Source organism: Scomber japonicus, chromosome 8 (assembly GCF_027409825.1).
Source record: "Scomber japonicus isolate fScoJap1 chromosome 8, fScoJap1.pri, whole genome shotgun sequence".
Taxonomy (NCBI): domain Eukaryota; kingdom Metazoa; phylum Chordata; class Actinopteri; order Scombriformes; family Scombridae; genus Scomber; species Scomber japonicus.
This window is the reverse complement of record NC_070585.1, coordinates 9281752-9299422: the sequence shown is the minus strand read 5'-3', so window position 1 is coordinate 9299422 and position 17671 is coordinate 9281752. Positions and strand designations below refer to the sequence as shown.

The 17671-nt window shown below is 39.9% G+C and overlaps 1 protein-coding gene across 1 annotated transcript; it reads left to right on the top strand.

The window, feature by feature from the left end:
- The first annotated feature begins 4867 nt into the window (after nucleotides 1-4867).
- Nucleotides 4868-16765, top strand: ube2d2 (ubiquitin-conjugating enzyme E2D 2 (UBC4/5 homolog, yeast)). The gene is made up of 7 exons (XM_053324393.1): nucleotides 4868-5121; nucleotides 6780-6843; nucleotides 12646-12677; nucleotides 12944-13021; nucleotides 14184-14289; nucleotides 14721-14814; nucleotides 15899-16765. Exons 1-7 carry the CDS (start codon nucleotides 5098-5100, stop codon nucleotides 15942-15944), a joined length of 444 nt encoding a protein of 147 aa, XP_053180368.1. The 5' UTR covers nucleotides 4868-5097; the 3' UTR covers nucleotides 15945-16765.
- The last annotated feature ends 906 nt before the right edge of the window (nucleotides 16766-17671 follow it).

The following is a 17671-nucleotide window of genomic DNA, read 5'->3' as shown; positions in this document are numbered from 1 at the left end:
TGCAAACAGAAAAAAAGAGAAGAAAAAAAGATGAGTATGAGCAGTATTATTGGCACAGAGGTATAACTCTCACTGGCCGTGCAGGATTGTTGGCATGCCTACATTTGATCACCCGGTCGGTGGGACTTGCGGTGCTGTCGGACATCCTGGAGTCGGGACGGGAACGGAGCCGAGGGGGGGGCAGGGAAGGGGGGGTGGCTTCTCCTCTCTTCTTCTGTCAAGGGCCGAGACTGTGGTGTCGGGTCCTCCGGCAGGCGTCGAGAATATGCGCGGTTGCTGGGTGCCTTTCTTGCTGCAGCAGTGGCATCACTCGGTGGAGTCTCCGTGCTCTCTTGGACGGGGGAAGCCTGCTGCTGCGCCTGCGGTGACTCTGGGGGAGGATAGGCGGGTACCTAGATGCTGTTGTGGCATGCTTGGATCCCGAATTTGTTAGTTGGAGGTGTGTGTGGGGTGTGTGTGCTTGTGGGTGTGTGTGTATGTATGTATGTGTGGTTGGGGGTGGTGGTGGTGGTGGAGTAGAGGGGGCTGAAGGAGGGGTGGACTCTGGAGGTTAGAGGGCGAAGAGACGCCTTGGAGAGAGCGAAGCAGGCTCTACCTCTCCAGGACGCCTCTGCAAACGGTGCCGTGCAGCTGGCAACACCCCGGAATGGCGAAAGAAGGAACTCCCACGCAGATTCGCTCACACACGCGGGAACACACAGACAAACACACACACACACACACACAGGCACACACACTCCAGACTCATACTGCCATCCTGTGGAGGCATTGATTACAGGGCTTCCCCTCTTAACAACAAGCTCTGAGTGAGGAGTGTGTGTGTTTGTGTGCCTGTAAGTGTACAGTAGGCTATTTGACAGATGGTCACGTGGTCTATGGGCCAGTTAGTGTGGCCCTTTAGATGATGTGATTCTAATTAAGCCAGGCTATCGCAAATGTAAGGGCTCATGTAGTGTCACTTGGGACAAAGTGACATATAGAACAGTGTGTGTTTGGTATTTACACATCATTAAAAAGTTGGATGTTGTATCTAAACAGACACAGTATGTAAAATCATAGTAATAACAGAGTGAGAGTGAGAGAGAGTGAGAGAGAGAGAGAGAGAGAGAGAGAGAGAGAGAGAGAGAGAGAGAGAGAGAGAGAGAGAGAGAGATGCTCAGCACACCATAGGAAAAAAACTGTTCTAGAGGACCAAAGTTGGTGATACTGGGACTGTATTACCAGCTGCACCTATGAACATGTTTGCCAATATGTAGCCACCAAAACACAAAACCATGTCAACTGTCTGTATCTTGGATTCCATCTGACCCTCACACTGTACTTTGTCAGGGTGATCCTCTACTAACTTTTTGTTTTCTTGCTCTCTTTTTATTTTTATTATAATTGGCTTTTCTTGTTTTTCTTTAATTGTATGTTTTGATGTTAATATTTCGTTTTGATGTAAAGCATATTGAGTTGCCCCTTTGTATGAAATGCCTATATAAATAAAGCTGCCTTGCCTTGCCTTACCCTTAAGTGCCCTACATTTACCATTTGAATATTTCAGACTTTTGCAGCTCTTAGTGATAAGACAGGAACATGCTGGAGAAGAGTTCCTACAACATGTTGCCTGTACAGCCACACTCACAAGTGGGGTGAAAAGCTGGCCTTCACTGAGATGAGTGAGATGCAATAATCTATTAAATATACACAGGCTTTTGTGTTCTTATTTTGGTTAAAGAAAGAACTCCCAGATTCTTGAGAGGCATTTATACTGTTGCTCTCAGTTATAAAACACAAAAAGTGAAAGAGAGAGTTGTGTGAAGAATGAAAATTGTTTAATTTTTTTGTGAATAATAACCTCTGGCATCCAAATCATTTAAAAGATCAGATGTTCAGATCAAATTTTATGAAGCTTAACAGAATTCTGTAGAAGGTTTTTGAGTGATATAACTATTTGATCACCAGGTGCCACTTAGGAAGAGAAGTCACCAAAGTCACTGGGACTTAATGTAAGAGGGATGTTATTGATTAGGGTGACATGACTTCTTGTCTACTAATAAAACCAGTCACACTCTGAGCATTGAGTCTTCTGACACTGAAAAATCAGGTAAAGAAACAGATGTTCAGCACTGCTGTGAACGTCTACTATGATCTTCCACAGTAAGAAGCTGGAATTTCTGGATCAGTATTTAAAGTCATGACACAACTTGACAATGTCAGCATTTCCTCAAAAAGATGAATTCATTCACTGTCAAAAATCATCATGTCAGTTCCTGATTCAATTCTAACCAGTGCTGCAGTGGTTTCACACTCCACGCCCTCCTGCTTCTTTGTTAATGCAGTATGGCATTTTTCAACTTTTTTTCTCTCCTTTGCTTCATCTGACAACATTTAACTGGCATTAAGACCAATTATGAAATGGAAGAAAACATTGTTGTGGCCTTAACATTTTATAGACTGCATAATATAATGACAAACGTTATACTGCATTTATGTGGCTTAAGGATTTTCTTGAAATATAGATTCAATTATTTTTATATGCCTTATCATGGAATTAAATGTGTAATGATGAAAATATGTCCAGCTTGCATTTGGGCCATTGTGTTTTATATCAGTTTCAAGAATATACATGAAATAACTTTTTATATCACTACTCTACTGTATTATTTATGCATTTATATTTATTTATATCAACTTATCATATGTTTTAAAAATGACAAGCAGATTTTCACATACATTCAGTGAAGTACTAGTGCTGTATAACTAGTGGGTTCTTGGGTGTTTTCTGCCTATGTGGAAGATGTGTTGTGTTTGCAAGTTTAAAAGGACAGTATTGTTAGTGTACTTGCCTGCTGCAGGCTGCACAAGTGCCTACAGAGTTGCAAGTGAGCAGACATGAGCACATGGATAGATGCTGGTAAAGGTCAGAAGACTGAACTTTATACTACCCCTGTTGTGTTTGTGTTACTTGCAACAACTTGTTGCTTGTCCATCACTATAATAAACAAAAGAAGTGTTATTCTGAGGTCACTGGAGGTTGATTGAAAAACTTAACCATCAGTTTTCTGTTACTACTATCAACCCACCTACACATACCTTTACCTGAAATAGTGTGCTGACCATCCCTCGACTCCACTGAACACTGGCAACTGGAAAAAAATAGAGCAAGTTATATCATCATGGCACCCAGTGATCCACACTGTAAAGAGGATAAGGAGAAATCTATTTTAAATTATTCAAAACTTACGAATAAATCATGCATACAACTTGTAGTTGTGTTAAATCTAGCTCACACATGGCACCATGACACTTCCTCAAAACAGCCTAACAGTCGTATTAATATCACTCCGCGCTGAGTGTAGTTCATCTATGTAATACTACCCCTTCATTTTGGAAGACACGACCACAGGACTGAAAGATCTATCTACAACCGTATCCGCCGTCTCTACATATGACTACGGCACTGTATATGTACTAGTAAACCATTTTGGCACCGGTTCTCAGGAGTTTACCTCATGCAAAATACGTGCTGGGCAGACATTTTGGCTCCGTGCTCACCATGTGAACACGCAGCCTATCACTCGCATACCCAGAGCCAAAATGATGTGAGTTGCAGCACTCCGTCGCCAGCGTGCGCTGTGCGCCCTGTGCGCATGTCGGCGGAGGGCTTTCTGGCTGCAGCGCAGTCATAGATGCTTTCCACCAACACGACTTCCGCCTGGCCTTTACAATAAAACAGGGGGTCTTTTTTTATGGCTTGGAGGTGCAGTAAGGCACTCACACTTAATTTAGACCTACTGGTTCAAGAAAATAAAGATATTTAGTTTAATCACATTTTCAGTATGTTTTTGTTAATCAATGATTACATGAATTATTCTAAAGGCAAAACTCCCAAACATTCTATGGTTATGTAATTTCAAATGTATGGATTTGTTGGTTTTCTCTGTTTCATATGATTGCAAATGTAATGTTTTTTGGTTTGAACTATTAGTCTAGCAAAACAAGCAGTCTGAGGAAGTTTTCTGTCTGTATTTAAATGACCAAACAAATCGAGACAATAACCAGCAAATTAATCAGATCAGCATCTTTCGGTTGGCCACTCACAGCTGTGTTTCAAAGCAGACACCGTTCCATTCTTATATGGTTGTTAGTGTTAATATGACATGTAACACAACTTCTACAGGCCAGGAAAATTATTTTTACACAGAAAGTGTGTATTACTATATTTCTCTATCTCCTACACACTCCTCCTATAACCAAACACATACACTCTCTTCCCTACTACAAAATACTTATATTTTCATAATTATTTATGCCCAACCAATATAACAATAACAACAACCACCAAACAAGAGTAATGAAAGGAGGGTCAGTATATTTAAAAGCAGGTGCAGTTTAATGATGTGAGCATAAAATATGGGCTATTTATGAAGTTCATGTTTTAATTCAGTGGTTCTCACACTTTTTCACAAAAAGGCCCCTAAATTACCCCACAGATCCCCATCTGATAAGATTTATGCTTTTCGATGTTTTATTACAGAAAGTGTATGAAACCCATGACCAACACAGTCACTCATTCTGTCATTGTGTTACTTATGGATGGAATTACAGTGAAAACAGATTATTCCTGTTTTTTCTGGGAACCCCCTGGAACCTCCTTAAGGACTCCAAGGGGACCCCACTTTGACAACCACTAACCTACCACCACTTAATTCTAACTTTTCTATTTAAAAAAAAAAAAAAGGTTCACAATAACCTTAGGACCACCGGGCTCCCAGTTTTGGGGACCACCATGTTAGTGGCTTTAAGGTGGTGGAGCCTGTGCTTGTATTGTGAAGGGCAGGGGCCGGACGTGGTGTCGGCGCTGCTGCTGGCGGAACACAGGCCGCAGTGATTTGGTAGCCGCTGCAGTAGGAGGAAGGACCGCGGGTCTACCCTTCTATCTTTCAGTTTCGCCTCGAATTTCTATCGGTGTTTCCTTTCTAGTAGCGACCAGTCATTAGAGTGTACTGTAACGGTGCTCTATGATAAATAAGTCGTAGTATTATCCACGGACAGTGATATCCATCGCCATTTTAACCGCACGTTTTCCCTGACAGAAGCGCTAGCACAACAATGGCTCTGAAAAGAATTCACAAGGTAAGGAAGTGAACGGCAAGGCCCGGGATTTCGCAGTTTCGTCGGGGATTTAGTCCCAAGGTTGCCCAGCCGAAGCTCGTCTGAGGGTTTAACACACTGAGATGAATGTAAACATGTTGACCGAATAAGTATGTTTCAACTAACCGTGTGTGAACAGCGAGTGGGGACAGTGAGAGCAGCAATGCGCCGCTTGTCTATCCACCAGAGCTGCTTCACACGGGCCAACTCGACCCTTCACTTATTAGCCACCGCTACATTAGCCTTTCTTGGTTTCGACACGTCGGTTTACCAATTATTATGTTTAATAATGGCTATAACGTGATGTTAAAGCTATGTGTCACGGTTACATGTGAATGATATTAGCTGTGTGTTAACCCCGTTAGCTGTTTTGTGGCTATCTGTGCCCGGTGGTGGGCTAACAGGGGTGAGCTAAAGGTTTCCTGTGAGCCAGCGAGCTGCTATATTAACATTTATAGTACAGGAGCGGCAGCTGCCACACTTTAATGCTTATCTGCTGCCAGCTCTGTCTTTAGTAGTCCCCAAACACCTTAGTGAAGGTAGCTAACGTTATTTATTACGGTTACTGAAGCTTTACTCGCTGCTTCGTTTGACAGCTAAGTTATCCAGTTAGCGTTTTAAGCTAACATTAGCGCGGATACTTTATTTCATAATTTAGCGTTTTTAGAGTTTTCCGTATTTCCTTTGTTTTGTACCTCACATTGTTTTAAAATTTCTTACATGTGTGGATATATTTAACGCTAATAAGACTCGCATTAGTCCGTAGTTGAGGATGGATGTAACCCAAGCTAGCTTATATCCGTTGTTTTTTTAAAGATGTTGTCTCCGTAACGCACAGCATGTTAGAGATTTGACGTAGTCGTGAGAAAAAAAGCTTGCCATTGTTCGTGTTTGACGTTATCATTATTATTATTATTAGTGTTGTTGTTTGTAACCGACAAACAGGAGATACATATGGGGAAAAGCTGGTGATAGTGTTAGCGGCGTAAAAACAGGCCCCACGCGTTGTTCGCCTTTGATGTCATGTTGCTGACAGCAGCCGAGCAGCACATCATTATCACTCCGTTAGCTCAATGTTGTGCTTTGTCTTCGTGTTGTCAATTCCTCCGGTAACGTAAGCCCATGTCATAATGTGAACGAGCAGCCAGCATAATGTTCCCCCCCTACACACACACACACATCGTCCACTGTTGAACCGGAGCGTTTACGTTGCAACGTTACACTTAAACCCGTTTACCAGACTGTTTGTGAGTGTGTGTTGTGATATAGTCGTGATCCGTGTTTGGCTGTCACAAGCGCTACCTGCCCCACCTGCAGAAATACTATTATGTAACAACCAATCGTCAAAGCTCACGGTGGTACAGTAGTGTTGTTGTTTTTGTAGGAAATGAATGTAGGAAATGTTTCACCTGCAGGGAAAACTTTGTAGCTACTGCAGAGGCACAACAAGTGATTTTTAAATCAACTGTACACAGGGCTCACATGTGGATGCTTGAGTTGTATATTAAAACTATTATATTATCAGGAGTTTCTTTTGTGCAATGTTGATTGTATTGTCATTAATCTTTGAGACATAGCTCATTGCAGGAACTGATAGCCTGACCTGATCTGTCTCTTTTTCCCCCTTGTTGTTTTCACAGGAGTTGAATGATTTGGCACGGGACCCACCAGCCCAGTGTTCTGCGGGACCAGTAGGAGATGACAGTAAGTTCACTGTCAAAACCAACACTGTCCTAGACAGCTGTGTGTTTGTGCCTGGAGCTTAAAATGAATTATTAATTAAAAATGAATATTATGACATGTTTGGATGTCATATTTTGTCAGACTGAATATTGTAACTTGGAAAGCAAAATACAAGCAGGTGAAGGTGCTGACTTTTTAATGTGTGGAGTCTAGTGCGTTTAGGTAAATTAACAACAACTAATAATAATAACAATAATAATAATCTTTATTTGTAGCGCGAAAATTCACCTTACCTGTTACAAAGTGCTTCATAAAGGCAGCAAAATAAAACCGACATGTCATAAAATCATCAGGTTTTAAAAAGAAAATTTTGTGTATAAAACAATTTGGTGTATGAAAAGCAAGAATAAAAAAACATTTCTAAAAGACAGTCAAACAAAATGAAAAATTAGACAAATAAGGAAAGGCTCTCCAATAAAAGTTTGTTTTACGAAGAGACAAAATCACTGACTCAGCCAACTTCATTTCCTCAGAGCAGATAAAAGACCTCTGCCTGAGGATCTCAAAGTACGTACCAGTGCATACAGCACTAAGAGGTCAGATGTGTAGCAGGGAGAAAGGCCATGAACAGCCTTAAACGCAGTCTGTAAGATCTTTTAAACTCTTCTAGAACGTACTGGGAGACGGCGTAAAGAGGCTACCGCAGCAGTGATGTGATCACATCTCTTGGTTCTGGTTAAAAGCCTGGCAGCTAAGTTCTGTGCAGTCTGGAGTTGATCAGTTGGGTTTTTTGGTTCAGGCTTTTGCACTAATCCAGCCGTGTTGACATGGCGCGTAAAATGCTCTCTGTGTCCTTAAAATTCAAATAAATTGTATTTTTAAAAATATTAAGATTAAGGAAGCACCTCTGTTTTTTGAGCAAACCGATTTGAGCATACTCATTCATTATAAAAGCATAATATTCTCACCTCTGTTGCTTCATGTCAGTTTAATTTTTGCTTCCAGCTAGTATTATAGTCTTATGTAATATAGAACTAAATGGAGATTTTTATACTATAGAAATTGGGTCCAAATTGGAGCTAAATAAATATTGATGAAGTCAGTTTTTCTGTGAATTACGTCACATGAAATATATTTTATATTGTCGATGTGTCCATGGAAACGCATATCTGTCTGTTCTCAGCAAACTGATGTCATGGAAAGCAAGTTTATTTATTTGACCAGTGTCGTTGGTTGGTCATTTATGATGGTTTCCAAAAAATTGTCAACATAGTAGAATTTTACAATTGAATTTGTAAGACTGAAAAAAGTAAGAGTATCTTAACCTGATGGTTACAAATTCAAAACTACAAGTTGTCTTCTAAACTCATCATTGTATTTTTGACAGATGATCCACTGAAAGTATTATAGGTTATAAAACCTCTTTCTTCAAATACAGAACAATTACTAATATTACTGCGTGTCTGTAGTGAATAAAAGGGAATAGTGCTCTTTTCTTAAAAATCTGTGTCAGTAGAATAACTGATGCTGTCTGTGAAGTCTCTAATCTGTCTCTGAGACCGCTCTCGCCTTCTTTACTCATTTCAACAGTTGTTCAGAGCAGTTTGTCCTCCTCCACAACGCTATGTCTTAGCTGAAATCACAAAATTCAGACGCTCAAAAACTCTGACCTTCAATGACTGACATTTACTTGTCAGGTCGGCTGCTACAGTTTGAATTTCACACCCTTTTGATGGCGTGTGGGGTTCATTTTTGAGTTTAAGTAATAGCATTTATGTATTTTATCACAAGGAAATCTAGTTGGTGAATAATAGTGTTGGCAGCTGATATTGAAGGATTGAACATTTATCAGAATCACCTGTTTGTCACCGTTGATACGGCTTAATTGTTTTATGGAGGCAAATTACTGTCAGACAGTTTTTTTTCCACTGTGGAGTTTTACAGTAAGGAAACACAGGTGCCCGTCACCTTTAGATTTGAGCTGTTAGTGATGACGTAGCTGAAACACTAAACGATGGCTGTAGACATCTTTTAATCAGCTGCATTACAGTTTGTAAGATAGCCGCACCCCAGAGAAGTATGTAAACACCTTTTTGTGTTATCAGATCGGTTACATTGTAGAAGTAAAAGAAAATACATTATCTGCATGTGTATACCACACTAAGTGCATGTTATTTATGTTCCAGTATCCATCTGGAATTTGTGTGTGTGTGTGTGTGTGTGTGTGTGTGTACAATATAAACTCACATTACATATACAAACATATTTACGAGATGTAATTGGTAGTTAAGGTTACAGTATGTTTGTTTGTTAGTGTTTGCACATACAGGGAGACTATATTATGCAAACACGTCTGGTGTCTTATTGGATTACATTACATTAATGACATTAATACGTACCCATATTTAATATCTCTCAAACCTCACCTGTTATGTTTATCGTACACAGAGAGGATAAAATATCAGTTTTCGGGGTGTTGTGTCAATCCTGCGTGCATGCCAGAACAATTATTACTGTGGTGATGTGTCACTACTGTCGATTGAGAGAACGATCCGTATCTGTTACTGTTACGACTTGAATTGGCTTCAGGCTGAAGAATTAACATTTGAGATTTGATACATTTTACTAATTTAATGCAAGACAAACACAGACTTGATTTCTATCTATCTTGTGTGAACCATGTTAATAAAACAATGCACATTGATCAGGTCTAGTAGTTATATTACACTCTTTACAGCTCTTATTTTGATTTGTGAGTAGAATAACCCATATGTTTTAATTCAGATATAGCTTTGTCCTATTTATGAATATTTTTGAGACTATTGTTCTGCTCTGATGTTGCACGACAAGCAGTAAACTATCAGCGAGTTGGTGTTTATAGTGACAGGTGCAATGCCCTACACTGCTTTTTATACCCTTCATTGTTTCTTAAATAACGTAAACATGAACCCTTGTACTGACTGTGTCCACTGTGTATACACGAGGCCAAACGCTTTCTGCTGCTAACTTGACAGCAGTGAAGCTAACTCACCTCATGTAGCTACAGTAATCAGACGTAAAACTACCTGAAATAATCACAGTCCAGTTCAGTGAGTTACTTTAAAGTATTTTATCATTATTTAGAAATCAAAACAACACAGCATTAAAGTTTTATGTTGATGATGACACGGTCTTGTTGTGTTAGATACAACAGGATCACTTCCTCATTTGTGGTCACACAGCTGAGATGGAGACATTTAAGAGATTCTGCAGTTGAGTTGATTCACAAAGAAATAATCAGGTGATGCAAAGTATCATATCTCCATGTAAGAATTGTGTAGGTCCTGTTCTGCCATATCTGGGCTGTGTAATTAATGCATTTAAGTATTTGTCTTGTGCTCTTTAGCTAATATAGTGACAACAAGAGCTTTCCTCCAATTTAAAGGTGCTACTGATTGGCTTACCTTTGGTTATTTGTCAACATTTAGCATGTTATTAGGATCCATATCAGATATTATTTTACTATAATTAGGTAATGTAAAACTGGTTCATCTGACTGTAATTAGCCATAGAAATAACTGTTTCATCACAATAATTAGTAAACACCTGTGTTCCCAGCAGCAGGGTTGGGAATCACAGATCATGACACAATACTTTCACTATATCCTTCCCACGATAACGATTTATCACAAGAAAGGTTATTCTGCCATACACAAAATACCAAAATGATGAAATCTATGGTATCACAATTCCTGTACATTCATTTCACAGAAAAGAAAGTACAAATATCACAACACTGACTGTTTGTGCCCGTCACAGAGCTGCTGGTAGAGTCAGCAAGTCTGAGAAAAAAGACACAAAAGATAAATTAATAACCCAAAAACTTGTATTGCTTTTCCACGGCAGTAAACACAACCAACCAATAACTAACTGGACTATATTTAGAGCTGATGAACAGCAGCAGCCACTTACTGACACTCCCTACAAGTCAGGTACCACACGGAAAGTTTTACAAAGGGCCATGAATGTGCTCGTTGTGACTGTCAAAGCTCCTGCGAACTCTTTTCTGACAGCAGCTGCTCAATTTGCTTGCATTTCGTCTTTGTTGTCACCCACAATTGTTGCTCATGTGACGGTGGGCAGTCTATACAGCATGCTACAGTGGAGGGTTGTGGGAAGCCAAAGTAGCCAAATCAATTCTGAGAGGCATTGGGTTTAAAAGTGTATCCATACTTGGTGTCAATGTATCAAGAACGTATCGCAAATGGAAATATCGCAATCGTTGACCGTGTGTGGAGCCAAACTATCTCGACCCTACCTCGGTGGCTGGCTGCAGTATAGGTCTTAAGTCCTTCCACCTCCATTTTGGCAGATGGGATGTGACCCAAACTAAAATATCAAAGTACATTATCAAATACATTTTTCCCAAAGATGGTTTCTGACATTTTAGGTAGCTCATATCAAACTGATGTCTCCACCATCTCCTACGGCTCCAAATGATGTCGCACAAGCAAGATGGCCGCTTCCAGAAAGGAGATATTCTGGCTTCACTTTTGCACAGGAGTAGGAGGCGCAGACACGTCGTTCATATTTATAAATGGTCAACGATCACGTTATGTTGCACTATCAATTGATTCGTCCCACAAGCTCGTTCCAATGACTTCAAATTGCAAGTAGCATAAACACAGTCAGCTGGATCTTCATTCACATATGTGACACAGACAGATGCGGGTTGACATAAATAAACAGACAGTAAAGCACTGTGGTAGATGCTAATCACTACTGAAACACCTGGGAACAACGCCCACTCCTTTATCTCTTCACTGAGGTTTGTGATGTATGGAGGCTCATCAGGGTATTTTTTATTTTAGTAGAAAAATATTATATCGTGGTGTATTTTTATTGAAAGGTACATTTACAGATAGAAATCTCTGAGATAAGAAAAAAAGGGACTAACATGGATAAACAGTCTTATAAATTCATTGATGATGGCTGATCTATAATTTCTTGGTAAACTGACTAACTTAATTGACTAATTGTCTAAATACTATTTATATAGAGGTATTAAACTATTTTATAAACTGTCACAAACAGATATTGTGTATTTCAGTAGGTTTTACCAATTGTTTATACATATTGGCGCTATTAGCATCCGTTCTTGCCATATTTGAATTTGTTTTAACTTCATACTGTTAAGATGTGCTCCGTGAAAACAGTCAGTCATTGTGCAGCATATAGAGGTGTGTTTTTATGGTTTAACTTATGGTTTAACGACTAAACATCGTCCATACTCTTGATTTCTTTTTCATACTTATCAGAGGAACTTTTGACTCTGCAGCTCTGTGGGAAAAAAAAGTAGCAGCAGTGTTTTTCTGTACGTCTTGCTTCCTGCCACCCAACATCAAATAAACCACTCTTCTATAAACTGCACAAAAGTTGTAGGAACATGTAATTGCTGTGGTCGACTTTTCACCGTGACATTTATCTTCAGACCTCGACCGGATGCCTGACTCGGACAGGTTCAAATGCTCGGAAATCAATTCCCACTATTTGTTTTCTCTAAAAGAAAAAAAAAATCCTCATATTACATTAGATAACAATTTCCTCTTCAGAAATGCACATAAGCAGTGTTTTCTCTACTAGCGTAAATGTGAGTTTACTGTAATAATCTGACCCTGTACAGTCACGATTCAGAGCGAAATGTTGTATATTGCTCTCTGAGTCTGTTACTCAACTGTACAAATAAACACGCACCCTTCATGTGGCATCATTTATTCCAACACTTGTCAGCCACGTTTTGTGTTTAGCGTTTCATAACCGATTTCTCTGTTCTTTTTGTTTCAGTGTTTCACTGGCAAGCCACAATAATGGGACCTGTAAGTATTCATTTAGAGTCTTCGCTTTCTGACGGGAATCAACATTCATGCAAACGACAGAGTGTTCTGCTCGTTTTTACTCTAAAATGTGTTAAAATGTTCCTCATTAGACTCAACTTTGTACTTTATCAATTAGATGTCAGCTATTTGTCAGCTCAAACAGAAGATTCATGGTTGAGCATTTAACTTTATATTCCATTTTGCATGTATAGTTCACTCACTAATGACATGAATGTGTGTTTTTGTTTTTGTTTTCTCTCTGTTAGAATGACAGTCCTTACCAGAGCGGGGTTTTCTTCTTGACCATACACTTCCCCACAGACTACCCCTTCAAACCGCCAAAGGTAAGCAAGACACCGACACACAAACACACACAAACACACACAAACACACACAAACACACAAAGAAGCAGCAACATAAACAGAGTAACTAGACTTGTGCTGATTGGTAGATCCTACATCTACGATTAAAGGGATGATCAGCGATTGGTTTTCCCTGCACTGATACTTATGAATGAATGAATATTTTATTTCAGTCATACATTATAAGAAACAACTGACAAAACATCATCATATATGTTTACACCATTCTATTTCACACAATAAAATATATATAATGACTGATTTTTGCCTATCCCATAGAATCTATAAAATGACCCATAATATCAGCAAATCCAAAAGAAAGAAAATGTACTCTAAATTATAATCCTAATCTTGTAAATTTTAATCATTTTGCATCATAATCCTTCATAATTTTACACTTCAAGGCTTTCTTGAAGCTCAACAGAGAATTACATAGTTTCAACTCCATAGACTGCTATAACACTTAGATTTGTTCTCACTTTACACATTTCACAGATAAACAACCCTCTTAAATTATAATCTCCCTCTCTTCATTTAAACAATCCAATACAAACAGGAAGGCTTTTTATTCCTAACTTGAAAAGTATGTCCAAGGTGATTTGAACTAATTTACTATCAGAGCTTAAAATGGGTTTTACATGTGCTTCTTTTACGGCATAGCTCAGCGTGTAGGCTGTGTGAGTAGTGAGTGTGTGGTCGAGAGAGAGAGTGAGATAGTGTGAAGTTAGCAATGCAATGAGTTCACAGTTTGCGTTTTTTTTTTTTTTTTTGTCAGTGATTAAATGCTACGACTCCTCAAGACCCAAGCTTAGCCCTGAAGTTAGCGACTTCAACATGGGCCCAGGCTCACTTAAAGTGGACCCTCCTCCTCCTCCTCCTCCTCCTCCTCCTCTCTCGGGGTGATCACGTTAGCAGTCTCACAGGGTGACAATATGACAACCTGACTATAGAGAGAGCGTTGCCCAAATCTAAAAAGCACCAGTGTGTATGTATGTGTGTGTTCCCTCCTAAAGAATGCCACAGCTTTACATCATTCAGTTTCCTGTTGTTTCTCTTTCTCTCTCTCACCACCACCAACCCCCTTCCTCCCTCCTCCTCCTCCGCTCCCCCTTGCATTTCTTTTGCCTGTCTGTCTGTCTTCAGGTTGCGTTTACCACAAGAATCTACCACCCAAATATAAACAGCAACGGCAGCATTTGTCTTGACATCCTGCGATCACAGTGGTCTCCAGCTCTCACCATCTCCAAAGGTAAGGCCCATCTCTCGTCGGGCCTTCAGGCGCTAAGCTGCACACATGGTCGTTTCAGATGCTTTCATAAACAGTGGTTTTGAATAAAAAATGCATCCCACAATATAATACATTCTCACATTTGTCACGCAGAGGTCCTCGTGTAGAACATGAGTAGTATCTCTGTAAATGTCAGCGTGGCTCTTTTGTGATGGATGATTACTAACAGACATGGTTACAAATGATGTCTCTCAGGCATTCTCTACATTTGTTAAAAACCCCAGTTGCGTGCTCTATCAATAATTCTATAGCTTTGAGTAAAAAACATTTGCATCTGTGGTTAATCTTGAAGCCAAGCGGTCCAAATTGTTAAGGTTTGTTTGTTTTGTTTCTTTTCTTTTTACACAAATGCTCAACTGGTGAACACTCATCCTCCGCTACACACATCCCAGTTCTCCTGTCCATCTGCTCTCTGCTGTGCGACCCAAACCCGGATGACCCCTTAGTACCCGAGATCGCCCGCATCTACAAGACGGACAGGGAAAAGTAAGTCATTTCATCATTTGGATGGGTTTGTTGTCAACATTAAACACTTTGGGTCACCAGCCTTTTATAACCTGAACTGATCACGTCTCCTATATACCAGGCGAAGCTTTGCTAAGACTAAGACAAGCTCTCCATCGTAATACCAGAACCACACAACCGAACAAAAATTCACATCATTTAGCTGCAATTTCTGTTTTTAAGATTTCACAATATTCTTTTTTGGGTTTTTTTGTTTACATTGTTCGAAAGCTAAAAGCACACAAGGAATATCAAGTTTCAGTCATCACATGTTAAATTTATGGGAACTGGCCTTAAAAATAAATGCTGACTGGTTGCCGTTCAGCCAGTTTCCTAAAATGTGCAATTTTGTTTTTTAGGTTTTCCTCCTCTGCCGCTGCTCTGAATGAATGAATGAACAAACACCTTTTTTTTAACATTCATTTCAGAACATTTTGCAGTCATAATATTTCATTTCAGCTGGTATCACTATGTTTTTTGGCTGTATGCAGTAGAATACACCTGCACACTTGTTGCAGCACAAGTCGCATCACAGTGCATCTCCATTAAAAGTAATCATTTTTAAATAAAGTTGATATTTAGCTCCTTCAAAAATGAATCTGTCATTACTAAAGTTGTTCTGTCCAGTTCTGTACATTTATCAGTTACTGGTTAAGTGAATGCTGGCAGCCCACACTGACCAGTCACAGGTTTGCACTGTCATCTGTGTTTTTTTTTTTTTTTTTTACAAACCCACAGAAAGAAATAAGAGGAACATATTATGAAATATTGCATATACAGTAAACATAGTGCTGTTTTGGTGGAGTTTTTGTACTGATCAGCCATCTGCAGTGATTTCTGGCTGCTGCAGTGTTAAAGAGGAAATAAAATAACCTGAATTTCGGCACAAGATGGCAGAGCTGTGTGTGTGTGTCAGCCAGCTGGCCTCTCTGCTTCAGTGATACTGAATGATATGCATATGGAAGTTTGTAACATGCTGGATTACGAGACTAAACAACTAACGCTCCTCTCTCTCTCTCTCTCTCTCCCTCTCTCTCTCTCTGTTTCTCCCTCTGTTTGTTTGCAGGTACAACAAAATAGCTCGGGAATGGACACAAAAGTATGCAATGTAGTGTTGGGGTAGAATCATGGCCAACCACCTCTACGACATAAGGTTAGGGGAGCTTCAGACGTAAAGAGAAAACAAACAAAAAACCATACAAACAAATGAAAAGTTTAAAACAAGATCTTGTTGGTTTCCATTGGAGTGCTTTCTTTGAGCCACGCCTCCCCTTCACCAGAGTACCTGTAAAACTCCCTCTGCCCCACCCTCTCTCTCTCTCTCCCCCTCTCTCTCTATCTATCTCTATCTTTCTCTCTCTCTGTTTGACTCTGTCTCTCCCCCTTCTTCCTCCTCTCACACCTCTCAGCTCACCTGCCCACCCTCCAGTGTAAATTTTGTCACCTTATAATGGTTACACCCGTCTCTCCCTGCTCCTTTTTCCACCTCACTCCTCCCTTGTGACCTCTGCCCCCCCTTCTCCTCCTCCTCCTCCATCCCTGAACTCTGTATTACGTTACATTATGTCACCATGCAGGTTGGGCTGTCGCAGCCTCCCCCCTCCCCCCTTTCGTCCTGCATCCTCGCCCCTTTACCTCCCCCCATGTTAATTACTAAAAGCATTCCTTTGAGCATCTGTAAAACTTTTGAGGGGACCTTTTATTTTTCTTCCTTGATTTCCCTTTTTTAGGGGGGAGGGGGGGGGGACAGTAATATGGAGGGATTTTTACACTCTGCACCCTTTCTTGTTTTGTTGTCCTTATAATTCCCATCAGCCGAGGTGACAATTCAAGAAAGCAGTTTGGCACGCGAGTCGAAGGGCACTCTGTATTTTATACAACGAATACTTAAAAGAAATCATCGCAGGCTATGAAAAAAAGAAAAAAAAGAAAAGATGCACATGGCCGATTTTGGTCTTCTGTTGGATTCTACGAACGGACTTGAATTTATCCCCACACCTCCCTCTCCCACCTTCACCTTACCCAAGTTGACCCCTTTGTACACACACACACACAAACACACACACACACACACATGCACGCACAACTGTAACCCCATGTCACACACCCCTCCCCCCACCCACCACTACCACTTTTCTTTATACACAAAGTGGAGGTTCTGGACCAGGTATTTAAGCAATTTATTTTTCTTAGTTCAACCTGTGTTTTTTATCCCCCCCTTTCCCCCTCCCCCCCATAACTCTTTAGGTTGCTTTTTTTTCTTTTCTTTTTTTGTTTTTTGCTATTGTTAAATTAGAGGCTAACATCTTAAATGGCTATGGGACTGGCTTGGGCTCTGGGTGCGAGGAGAACCCACTCTTCTTGCACAAAACCTCTGTATATTGAATTACCTGAGAGGCTCGTTGAGCTTTGTGTGTTGATTAAACTGTGTAATAAAAACCCGTGACTCCTGTGTTGACTCATTCTCGGGCCCTTTTGGACGACATGCAGAGGTAGGACGGGGTCAAATTCATGACCCAGTTCTACAGAACCTGTGATAGAGGAACATCTGCTAGTACCACACTGTATCATTAATATCTTATAGCTATATAAGTTATTAACGGATTATTATAACAGTTAACAGATTATTTCTGTTTACTAAGTGAAACATGACTGAAACTTTACATAATTTAAAATTGTTCTTAGAATAAATATAAGTGGTCTGGAGATGCAGTCACTATCACTGGTTTATTCTTTTAGTGAGAAGCTGAACTTTAAAATACACTTGTAAAAATATATTAACAGAACAATAAAATAGCTTTAGATTCAACGCATGTCATAATACTTATACATACTACAG

Excerpts from the sequence above, each read along its gene's own strand:
- ube2d2 (XM_053324393.1), top strand. The coding sequence starts at position 5,098 with ATGGCTCTGAAAAGAATTCACAAG. Across the intron at positions 5,122-6,779 it reads CTCTGAAAAGAATTCACAAG|GAGTTGAATGATTTGGCACG; the intron begins GTAAGGAAGTGA and ends TTGTTTTCACAG. Across the intron at positions 12,678-12,943 it reads AAGCCACAATAATGGGACCT|AATGACAGTCCTTACCAGAG; the intron begins GTAAGTATTCAT and ends TCTCTCTGTTAG.